Genomic DNA, 12,720 nt, shown 5'->3' on the forward strand with positions numbered 1-12,720 from the left:
ACATTCAGTCCCTCACACCTGGAGAGCCAGGCACTGGGATTTGTAGTCTTTTTAATCAATGTGGCCCTGTCAGATCGTAGCTAGTCAATAAAATATTGGTTGATTGGTTGGCTGAATGTACAAAAAGTAAGCAGATTATGAAGGAAAGGGAAATTCTATTACCGTGATATTTTTCATGTGCAATCTCTATTCCCAATGCCATAGCTCTAGGGCAGGTCCTCATCACTTCCCAACCCTGACTTCCTCCAGTGATTTCCCCAATAATTTGTTCTATGGGAACTTCCAGATTAATCTTCCTTAGATGTTTACCTATGTCACATTTCCATTCAAAATCTTCCAAAAGTCCTCCTAACGCTATGTTCAGGGTAAAATCCAAAATACTTTGTCATTCTAAGTTCTCCACACATGGTCCAAATTCACTTTGCTAATCTTACCCACCAGTTATAAACATGAACTGTGTGTGCCTTTTACCTCAGTCTTTTTTTTTTAATTTTAAAAAATTTATTTATTTTTAGAGAAAGGGAGGGAGGGAGGGAGGAAGGGAGGGAGGAAGGAAGAAAAGGAGAGAAACATCAGTGAGTGGTTGCCTCTCGTGTGCCCTAACTGGGAACCTGGCCCATAACCAAGGCTTGTGCCCTGACTGGGAGTCAAACCAGCGACCCTTTGGTTCATAAACCAACACTCAATCCACTGAGCCATATCAGCCAGGGTGCAGTCTATTTTTTTTTTTTACCATTTCTTCAAAGAGTTATGCATACTGCTCCCAAATTCCTGGTCTCCTTTGTTCATGGTAATTCTCTTTGATGTCTCCAAGCTCTGCCTTATTATCTTCATTTACCTAAATGCTAATACATTTTTAAGGAACACTTCTGATGGTATTTCCCAAAACACCTGAACTCACAGCAATTTCTTATTCCTCAACTACTGTATCACTTTCAGACAACACTACAGCTGACCCTTGAACACAGGTTTGTACTTACATGCCCCGGAGAAGTGGACCCATGCACTTCTTGGGTTCAAACCCATGTTGTTCAAGAGCCAAATGTATTTACAGTCCTTGGTGAGGAGCCCACAGATGCCAAAGCCCAGACTATAGTTAGATGAGGATTTTCTATTGCATGGGGGTCAGTGCCTTTCACCCCTCGTGTTGTTCATGCATCAAATGTATTTACAGATTTATGGCTATTTTCTGGATCCAGGACTCAAAAGCTTCTTGATGACATGAACTTTATACTTCACCTCTTTGTATAGTAGTCTGAATCTCTCTCACCCACAGCAGGTATCTCAGATGCCCTACTTCTTCCGCCTCTATCTTTCTATTTGCCTCCTAAGACCTGCTTCCTTTAAAAACAAGACCAAAAGTCTTCCCTCTTATATAAAACTTTTCTAGTTAATTTCAAGTATTCCTATTTATTCCTGTCAATATTATCCCAAAATTAGCCTATTTAATACACTGTAGTTACTACTGTACATATTTATGCAATAAAGGGTCTGTCTTGTGTTACATGACCTATCTCATCGATTACAGTGACAGATTAGGGTCCAAAACAGAAAAACCTATTGGAGCTGAATACTACCAACTAAGATTTATGTTGAATCTTGGTAACTTTAATAATATCTTTAGAACAGCCAAGTGATTTGTCATAACTGAATTGTCAACAAAAAATAATTACATATTTTTCAGTTAGATAACAGAAATATGTTTACCTTCTTTCCTTGGCTGACAAATGTCTCCGACTCTGTAATTTACTGTCACTCTATTAAACAAAAAATAAGTAAATACAAACACTACTATTAATTTTTCAAAAAGTAAAATTAAAAAGTATGAACTTATTCTATTCATTGAGAAGGCCATGATGTTCCTCGTAAAACTCTGAAAACAGCTTACCGTATTAGAAGAGTCCTGTTTTGAAGCCAATTTCTGGAAGGACCTATGAAAAGAGGCGTCCACTGGTCTATAGAAGGCATGCATTTGCAAAGTCCCAAAACATTCCCACATCATATCTTAATTAATGACAATCCTACAAATTTTCAAATTTGGTAAAATAGAAAAAAAATCATCAAATTGTTAATTTTCTCACACTCTTTAGTTTATTCTTAAATAGCTAACATGTATTGAATGCTTACAACGTGCCAGGCACAGCTAGATGCTTTACATGTACGTAATCTTCACCAAAATCCAAGGAATGGGAACAGTGTTCCACTTCCACCGAGACGAAAACTGAAGCTTAGACATAAAGTAACTTGCCCAAGGATACACCCTAAGACTCAAGTCTGGTCTGACTCCTAAGCCATTCTTAACTATTCCAATGACAATAGTTTTATAACTATGGTATTGTTTATTTGGTGATCAGTAAGACATTAAGGACTGAAATACTGTATTTTTTGGATGGAACTGCCTTTTTTATATTACCATTTATAACCATTATTTCATTTTTGACTGAGTTTGTTCACTTTTTACATTTATTGTATTTTTCTACCCTGGGTCTTGGGAATTTCTTTAGAGAGAGCTAAACAAATCTCCCTCCCCAATCGAACTGTGAAAAGATAAAAAGACCAAAAAACAATGGAGGGTAAACATACTAAGGCCAAGCTTGGTATTATCTTTTTAAGGATTAACTCTTCATCATTCACAGATTACAAAATAAAACTTAAAATTATAGTTTTAAAATTACCTTTGGGACTGAAGGTGGGACAAGTCAATGGTAGTGTCAGGATAATTTATTGTCTCTTCCCCTTTGTCTTTTATTTCACCAAGAGATTCCTGATCTTTTACTTCTTCTGATTCCCCTTCATCTTCAGAGCTTTCTTCCTGCATTAGCTCCTCATTTAGCTCGTCTCCGCCACTCTGAAGAGTAACATCCTCCTGGTCAACCTGAGTCACGAGTTCCACTTCCACGGGAGTTTCCTGTAACTCCTCTTTATCTTCTTCACTGCTACTGTCACCTCCATCTGCAGAATTACCATCAGGAAAGTCAGAGTGCTACCACAACTAAAAGGCAGATGATTTCCTTGAAAACTTCAAAAAGTATTTCACTGACTCTTTCTGTTTCTCCAAAAGATCACCAGAAAATGCCCTGATCACCCCCAAAAGGTGTTCTGATTTATACAGAAGGATGCTCTGTGTCATAAATTGGTTGGAATAAATGATCTCCAAGATGCTTTACTACAATAAATTTATTGTACATTGCAACCATATCTAAAATAAAAACTATAACTTGTCTTTGTGAGGTATTTCCAAAAAGGAAGACAACAGAAGGAAGTCTATAAACTCTGCTGATTTTATAATTAGCACGTGAGAAGTGAAATGAGATTTTACACATTATACAGCTGGCACAGAGCAGGTGTTCACACTCTGGCAGAAGGAATGCTGTCCAGCAGTTATAATATGGTCTGGCTGTCTCACCTGTAACATGAGGTCCCACCACTCATGCAACAAGGATGGTTGTGAGAATTCAATAAAAAATAATGTAGATAAAGCACTTTATATATTATCAGGAACAGAGTGAAAATTTTAAAAACAGAAATCTTGTAGTACAATGGTAGTTTTCATTTATCCCTAAAAAAGTATTATCCCTAAAAAAGAATGATCTCAGAAGACTAACTATAAAAATACTTTCCTTACTTCCTTCGAGTACATAGGTAAATTTAGTTTAGAAACCATAGTTGCTCTCTACTACAAGCACATATATTATTAATTAAGCTAAGTTACTATAAGGAAATTATATTTGTTATGAACTCATCTTTGTATCACTTTTAATTCATAAACCCAAAAGTAAATGCTCATTCATTTATATGTTACCTATTAAATACTGAAGTTTTACTATATAAACATATACCCAAGTATATTAGTTATGGATCCAATTATTGTATAATTCACTAAAATTATAGACATATTTACCATTTTCAAAAACAAAAAAATCACTAAAATTAATAGCAAAGTGGTTTTTTTTTGAAATTTCAATTATCCCAAAGAAGAGATGATCTTCTAAGTAGGAACTGAGAAGCAAAACGAGGCCACAGAAAACACTGTAAGCTACTTTGATATAGTCTGTGACCTACCTAGTTGCTCCATCTCCTCTGATACGAGATCACTTGTGCAGCTAGCCAGCATTTCCATGTCTTCGTCCTGCACTCTGACCTTCCGTTCACCCCGATGTCGCCAAACACAGGACTCCTCCACCTATGGAAATAGTTCTTTTTCACTGATGGAACTTTAGGTGAGGCTAATGAAAATCAGAAAAAAATAATGAAGAAGATGAAGAGTACCTTAAAGAGGAAGCTAAACCCCATCATTAGATATGACGGAGGAAGGAAATTCTTTTTTCCTACAAAAGACAATATACATAAACATTTCATAAATCTGTTTACTCTATGCTTGCAAGATATTGACACCAACAAGCACATCTGTTTTGTCTTTTCTGTCACGAAGGAACATTTCCCATTTATAGAAACTGGCATTATGTAAGGAACAGGAATTAAGATAGAAAAATATGACTGTTTGCTGTTATTCTTTGGGTTAGTCAGACCCTGAATAATCAATTTTTAGAAAAATGGTCATGTTATATTTTCTTACCCTTACAACTTTAAACTAAGTGAAAGTACATTTCATCAATAAAAAAATAGGGAGACGACATGACAAATGTTAAATGTGCCACGGCAGAAGAAAGTTTTCCTATTTCATAACAGACTTCATATGTGTACAATCAAAATGTGCAAGTCCTGAGGGTATTAGCAGATAGTCCTCAAACCTGTCTTCATAACCCACTGACAGTCATTACCTCTTATCATGAAGCTTCCTGTTGTCAAATATTCTCCAGTTGGTGCTGTTTTAGACACCTGAGGAGAAGAGTAATACAGTATAGTACTCTTGTCTTCAGAAATACTTGTAAAAATTTGTTTCACTTGAGAAAGTAATGTCATATTCAAGTTAGCAGCACTGCAAAGTTTATAATTTAGCGAAAATTCTCAACACTGATGGAATAGATACCTCTCTTCAATGATATAACCTTTGCTGTAACGCAAGGAAAAATACGTAATAAAAAATACACTGCATCGATAATTTTTAAATGCATTGGATTAGAGCCAGAACTGGTCCACATGTTTCTTCTGGTGTGAGATATAATGAGAAGAAACAGTTTAGTAGATTTACTATAAAACTATACTTACAAAAATTCAACTATATTTATTAAATAAAATCCTTTTCTGAGATACTTTTTTTGGTAATAAAATAACCTTTCATTTTAGGAAATAAAAATAGCAGATTTTTAAAAATGTACTCTAGTTTGTAAAAATAGAAAGTGAGGGAGATAAATCCACAATTGAAAAAAATTTTACACATCTGTGAAATTCCCACATCTGAGAGTATCTGTTAGCCACAGTTATGCGAGGGATTAAAAGCATACTGAAAAACCTATTCACAAAAGAATTAAAGTCAATTTTATAACAAGACTGAAGCAGAAAATCTGATCTCAGATGTGATATTTCCTAAAAACCCAGTATCACAGCATAGCAGAAAATAAAAAATATAAAAATGAAACTAAATCTAAGGAAGAGTAATGGTATCGAACTCTGTTTACCATAAGCTTTTGGACCTTATAAAAGTGTATCATCAATTATAATTTTTGAAAATGTGTATTAATAACAGTGTGAAGTCAAATATGGAATGAAGTATCATCAAGTAAAGTAGCATTAACCACAAAGGGGGACAACTACTAAAATCACCTGAATATAAAACCACTGAACACACCTAGTTTTCTGGAAGGGTCAAAGAGAATTCAGAGAATTCCAACAAATATGAGTAGGAAAAAGGCCTTTTAGGTCGGTATAGCAGTCATAACTGGTACACTCTCTTCCCTGTGTAATTGCATGGATCGTTCCCTCCTCATTTAGATCGCTGCTGCTCAAATCTTACCTTCCCAGATGCTTTATTCAAAATGGTAGCCTGTATCACTCTGCATCCCCTTACTCTGCTTTAAAAAAAATCTTAATAGCAATTGCTGCCTGACATTATGCATTTTTCTCCATCACCAAAACATCAGCTCCATCAAGGCAGGTAGGTACTTAGCCTTGTTCACGTCTATGCCCTCAAAATTTGGTACATGGTAGTTCATAATAAATTTTATAAAAGACCACAGCCATTATTACCTGATGATGGTACACCCACCAAGCACTAGTGATAACTCGGGCATCCCAAGCAGCACTGTAGCAAAGTGCCATTGTGCCAGCTTCAGTCAAGGTCCGAGGGGGAATCGGTTCTCCTGTAACAACATGCTACAATGCGTCAGTGCCAAAGTACCAACTTTGTACAGAGCAAGATATGAAAATCACATACATAACAGGTTCAATCTTTTTATATTTCAAATACTAATATATATTTTTATTTCAATATTATAAAAAGTCACTTTTTATTAAAAATGTTTACAGCATAGGCTTTTAAATATTTAAGTAAACAAGTTAGAGAATATCCTCTCTTACATCAATAATTCTAATTTCATTCCAAAAAAGATAATTTTTAAAATCTACTTATAATTTGAAGACTTCCAGAATTACTAGATTGTCTAAATCATTGTAATAAAGAGCTATTTTTTAAAAATATATTTTATTATGCTATTACAGTTGTCCCATTTCCCCCCTTCACTCCCCTCCACCCTGCACACCCTCTCTCACCCACATTCCCCGTCTTTAGTTCATGTCCATGTGTGTCTTAAGTTCTTTAGCTTCTACATTTCCCATACTATTCTTGCCCTCCCCCTGTCTATTTTCTACCTACCATCTATGCTACTGATTCTCTATACCTTTTTCGCCTCTCCCCCTCCCACTCCCCTGTTGCTAACCCTCCATGTGATCTCCATTTCTGTGGTTCTGTTCCTATCCTAGTTGTTTGCTTGGATTGTTTTTGTTTTAGGTGTGGTTGTTAATAATTGTGAGTTTGCTGTCATTTTACTGTTCATATTTTTTTATCTTCTTTTTCTTAGATAAATCCCTTTAACATTTCATAAAATAAGGGCTGGGTGATGATGAACCTCTTTAACTTGACCTTATCTGGGAAGCACTTTATCTGCCCTTCCATTCTAAATGAAAGCTTTGCTGGATAGAGCAATCTTGGATGTAGGTCCTTGCCTTTCATGACTTGGAATACTTCTTTCCAGCCCCTTCTTGCCTGCAAGGTCTCTTTTGAGAAATCAGCTGACAGTCTGATGGGCACTCCCCTTTGTAGGTAACTATCTCCTATCTCTTGCTGCTTCTAGGATTCTCTCCTTCATTTTTACCTTGGCTAATGCAATTATGATGTGCCTTGGTGTGCTCCTCCTTGGGTCCAACTTCTTTGGGACTCTCTGAGCTTCCTGGACTTCCTGGAAGTCTATTTCCTTTGCCAGAATGGGGAAGTTCTCCTTTCTTATTTGTTCAAATAAGTTTTCCATTTGTTGCTCTTCCTCTTCTCCTTCTGGTACCCCTATAATTCGGATGTTCGAACATTTAAAGATGTCCTGGAGGTTCCTAAGCCTTTCCTCATTTTTTTGAATTCTTGTTTCTTCCTTCCTTCTGGTCCACTCCATTGATTTGAGTCCCAGTTTCCTTCCCATCACTATTGGTTCCCTGTGTTTTTTTTCTTCATTTCACTTAGTGTAGCCTTCATTTTTTCATCTAATTTGCAACCAAATTCAACCAATTCTGTAAGCATCCTGATCACCAGTGCTTTGAACTGTGCATCTGATAGGTTGGCTATCTCTTCATCACTTAGTCGTATCTGCTGTGGAGCTTTGATCTGTTCTTCTGTTTGGGCCTTTTTTTTTTTTTTTTTAGTTGCACCTGTTACATCCGAGGGGTGGAGCCTTAGGTGTTCACCAGGGCAGGGCAACCCAGTTGCAGGGTTGTGACATTGTATGTGGGGGCAGGGTCCAAGAGGGAACAGTGGCACTTGCTGCACTCTCTGTCGGCTTTCAGTCCCTTTCTCCAAGCAAACTGGGCCTTTCTTGTGCTGATTTCTGTGTGTGTGGGTTTGTGTACATTCTAGGACCCTGTGGGTCTCTCCAATGAACTCTCCTGTGAGGCTGGGAGTCTCTCCCTGTACCCGCCCCCCCCCCACAGGTGTTTTCAATTGGTGTTTTGAGGCTTTATTTCCTGGCGCTGGGACCGTGGGTTGTGCAGTCTGTCTCACTCCCCAGTTTCGCCTGGTTTATCTGTGCACGAATGTGGGAGCATTCAGCCAGCCACCTTGCACGCAGTGCCTTGCTTCACAGTCACTGCCTTGCTGGGTCTGCCAGCCGCTGCCTGCTCGTCCAGGGTCCACCTGTTGCTGTCTTGCACACCTGGGGTGCCTTGCACACCCAGTGCCACCACTTTTTGTGCTGCAACCCCTTTCTGCCCAGCTGTCCAACTCCACCCTTCCTACCTATCTGGATGAATGTGTCTATTTTAACTCCTTGGTTGTCTGACTTCCATATAGTTCAATTTTCTATCAGTCCTAGTTATTTGGTTTCTAAACTGTTGCTGTCCTTATTTTGGTTGTGCGAGGAGGCACGGTGTGTCTACCTACACCTCCATCTTGGCCACAGGCACAATAAAGAGCTTACTAATAACATATCTCTAGTTAGATTTCAAATCTTTTAAAATTGGGATATAATTCACACACCATAAAATTCACCCTTTTAAAATGTACAGGGTGGGGCAAAAGTAGGCTTACAATGGCGAGTATGCAAACAGAGTTCATTCTTATATTACTGATCCCCCGAATCCTGCATCCATTAATAGTCACTCTCCATTTGCTCAGCCCCCCAGCAATCACTTACTTTGTTTGTATGGATTTGCCAATTTTGGAATTTCATATACAGCTTATCCCTGAATAACATGGGTTTGAATGTGTGGGTCCACTTAGAAACAGATTTTTTTCAATAAATACTTTAAATGTATTTTCTCTTCTTTATGATTTTAATCTTTTTTCTTTTAAAGATTAAATTTATTTTATTTTGTAGAGAGGGGAACGGAGGGCAAAAAAGAGGGAGAGAAACATCAGTGTATGGTTGCCTCTCATGTGCCCCCCACTGGAAACCTGGCCTGCAACCCAGACATGTGCCCTGACTGGGAATCAAACTGGCGACCCTTTGGTTAACAGGTCAGTACTCAATCCACTGAGCCACACCCACCAGGGCTTCCTTATCATTTTCTTAATAGCATTTTCTTTTCTTTAGCATACTTTAGTGTAAGGATGCAGTATGTGATACACATAACATACAAATAGGTGTAATCAACTATTTATATTATTGATAAGGCTTCTGGTCAACAGTAGGTATTAGTTAAGCTTTGGGGGAGTCAAAAGCTATACATGGATTTTTCAACTGCATGGGGGTGGGGAGATAGGGCAGGGAGTGGGACAGGTCAGTGCCCCTAACCCCCGCCCTCCACTAGTTCAAGCATCAACTGTAAATGGATTCATATGTCTGTCTGGCTTCTTTCAGGTAGCATGTTTTCAAGGTTCATCCATGCTAGAGCATGTTTCAGTAATTTGTTTCTCACTTTAAGTATGAATAATATGCCATTATATGAATATACTGCATTTTGTTTATTCATCAATTGATGGGCATATGGGCTATTTCCATATCTTAGCTATTATAAATAATTCTGCTATGAATATCTGCAGATAAGTTTTATATGGACATGTATTTTCAATTATTTCGGTTATATACCTAGAAGTAGAATTGGTAAAGTCTATGTTGAACTTTTTGGAAAATAGTTGAATTCTTTTCTATAGCAGCTGCATCATTTTCCATTCCCCTCAGCAGTGTATAAAGGTTCCAGTCTCTCCACATCCTCATCAACACTTGTCTCATTGGGGTTTTTAAATGTATTTCCCTAATGATGAATGATGCTGAACATCTTATGTGTTTGTTAGCTATTTATGTATATATCTGGAGAAATGTGTATTTGATTTGTTGCTCATTTTTAAATTGGGGTTTCTGTCTTTCCACTGCAAGAGTCCTTTGGATACTGGTGCTATTCGATAAATGATATGCAAATGTTTTCCCCTGGTCTGTAGGTTGTCGTTTTAACTACCTTGATAGTGTTCTTTAAATTAAGATTTTAAATTGTGATTAAGTCCAATTTATGTGGGTCCCCCGCCCCTTTGGTTGTTTTTGCTTTTGGTGTCATATCTAAGCAATAACCTTCTGATGGTGAAGATTTACACCTTATTTTCCTGTAATGGTTTTATACTTTTAGCTTTTAAGTTTAGGTCTTTGATACATTTGTATTAGCTTTTATAAATGATGTGCAGTAGGGGATCTACCTTCATTCTTTTGCACATTGATATTAGTTGTCCCGGCACCATTCCTTGAAGTGGTTCTTCTACCCCCATTGAATGGCCTTGTCACCCTTGTTGAAAATCAACTAAGGAGTATCAGTCAACTCTTTTTATTGATCTGTCTGTCCTTATGCCAGTACCATACTGTTTTAATTGCTATTGATTTGTAGGAGGATTTAAAATTAGGAAGTGTAAGCTCTCCAATTTTATTCTTCACTTTCAAGAACGATTTGACTCATCCAGGTCCTCTGCATTTCCACATGCATTTTAAGATCAGCTTGTCCATCTTTTTTTTTTTTTTTTTTAAGGCAGCTGCAATTTGAGAGGGATCACATTGAATCTATAGATTAATGTGGGAAGTACTGCCACATTAACACTTCCAGCCCATAAACACTTCTTTCCAATTATTTGGGTCTTCTTTAATTTCATTCAGTGGTTTTTTTATAGTTTGGAGTATATGTCTTACAATTATTTTTGGCAAATTTACTCCTAAGTATTTTATTCTTTTTAATATTATTATAAATGGACATTTTATTAAACTTCTTTTAGGACCTGGCTGGTGTGGTTCAGTGGACTGAGCGCAGGCCTGTGAACCAAAGAAGTCACGGGTTCAATTAAAAGTCCAGGCACATGCCTGGGTTGCAAGGCCAGGTCCCCGATTAGGGATGCACGGGAGGCAACCACTCATTGATTTTTTTTCTCTCTCTCCCTTCCCCATCTCTAGAAATAAATAAATAAAATCTTTAAAAAATTCCTTTTAGCACTGTCCACTGCTACAGCATGGAAATAAACTGACTTTTGTAATTGTTCTTATATCCTAAACATTGCTGAACTTGTTTATTAATAATTTTGGGTGGATTCCTTAAGGTTTTAAGATCAACAAACTGCTAACACAGGTAGTTTTATTTGTTCCTTGCCAATCTGGATATTTTTACTTCTTTCTATTGCCTAATGGCCTAATTAGAACCTCCATAAAATGTTGAATAAAAGCAGCAAGAACAGGCATGTGTATCTCATTTGTGATCTTAATTAGGAGAAAGTTTTCAGTCTTTCAGCATTAAGTATGATGGTTAGCTGTGGGTTTTTCCTAGATGCACTTTACCAAGTTCAGGAAATTCCCTTCTATTCCTTGTTTGTTGACGGTGTTTATTACAAGTGGGAGTTGGATTGTTGCCAAAGGCTTTTTCTGTACCATCTGAAATGATTATGTAATTTTTATCCTTTATTCTATTAATATATTTTACTACATTAATTAATTTTCAATCTTAAGACACACCTTGCACGCCTGGGATAAACCCCACTTTGTCATGATGTATAATGCTTTAATGTGCTGCTAGATTCAGTTCCCTATTATTCTGTTGAGGATTTGTGCCTACATTCATAAGCAATACTGATCTATAGTTTTTTTCCTGTGATGTCTATATGGTTGTTATTAGCGTAAAATAGCTTTATATGAGTTAGAAAGTATTCCCATTTCTTCTATTTTTTTTCAAAGACTTTGTAAAGGACTGATGATGTTTAATCATCTTTAAAAGTTTGGTAGAATTACCCAGTGAAGCCATGGAGGCCTGGGATTTCTTTTGTGGGTGGGTTTTTTTAAATGACTAATTCAATCTTTTGTAATAGGTTTGTTTTGATTTTCCACTTCACCTTGGGTCAGTTTGGTAGTGTGTGTCTTACTAAGATTTGTGTCCCATTTCATCAAAGTTATCTAATTTTCTGTTGTACAACTATACACTGAAATCCCTCAAAATCCTTTTGATTTGTTAAGTCCGCTCTTTTATTTCTGCTTTTAGGAATCTGAATATTCTCTCACATTTTTTTGGTTAAGTCTAGGTTTATCAATTTTGTTGATCTTTTCAAAGAACCAACTATAGTTCCATTAATTTTCTCTATTATTTTTCTAGTCTCTTTCAATCATTTCCATTCCATTATTTCCCTCCTCTCCTTACTGTGGGATATTAGCTTTTGTTTTCTAGATTCTAATGATTACAATTTTGTTATTGAGATCTTTCCTCTTTTTTTATTATAGGTATTACCACCATAAAATTTTAAGCACTGCTTTAGCTGTATCCCATAAATTCTGATACATTATTTTTGTTGCATTCTCTCAAAGTATTTTCTTACCACCCCCAGTGATTTTCTCTTTGATCCATTGTTTATTTATGAGTGTGTTGTATATTTCCATACATTTGTGCATTTTCCAAATTTTTTTCTATTAGTGGTTTCTAATTTCACTCTGTTATGGTCAGAAAACTTACTCTGTGGGACTTTAACAGTTTTGAATTTATTGAGATGTGTTTTACAGACTGGCATATGGTCTGTCCCGGAGAATGTTGCATATGCACTTGAGATGAATGAGAATCTACTGTTGTTAGGTAGAGTATAGATAGTAGAGATGTATCAGGTCTAGTTAACTC

General features: G+C 36.7%; 1 protein-coding gene across 2 annotated transcripts in view; it reads right to left on the reverse strand.

Moving 5' to 3' along the window:
• NEMF (nuclear export mediator factor) overlaps positions 1-12,720 on the reverse strand; it is a 58,252-nt gene that overhangs the window by 11,208 nt on the left and 34,324 nt on the right. For both annotated transcript variants that reach the window (XM_045848716.1, XM_045848715.1), the window contains exons 19-25: positions 6,148-6,260; positions 4,782-4,839; positions 4,270-4,328; positions 4,063-4,183; positions 2,676-2,952; positions 1,889-1,931; positions 1,708-1,757 (exon numbers count right to left, since the gene is read on the reverse strand). In XM_045848716.1, coding sequence (XP_045704672.1) covers positions 1,708-1,757; positions 1,889-1,931; positions 2,676-2,952; positions 4,063-4,183; positions 4,270-4,328; positions 4,782-4,839; positions 6,148-6,260 — 721 coding nt within the window. The remainder of the gene's footprint in view (positions 1-1,707; positions 1,758-1,888; positions 1,932-2,675; positions 2,953-4,062; positions 4,184-4,269; positions 4,329-4,781; positions 4,840-6,147; positions 6,261-12,720) is intronic.

This window comes from Phyllostomus hastatus, unplaced genomic scaffold, assembly GCF_019186645.2.
Source record: "Phyllostomus hastatus isolate PE091 unplaced genomic scaffold, TTU_PhHast_1.1 phas_contig_62, whole genome shotgun sequence".
Lineage (NCBI taxonomy): Eukaryota > Metazoa > Chordata > Mammalia > Chiroptera > Phyllostomidae > Phyllostomus > Phyllostomus hastatus.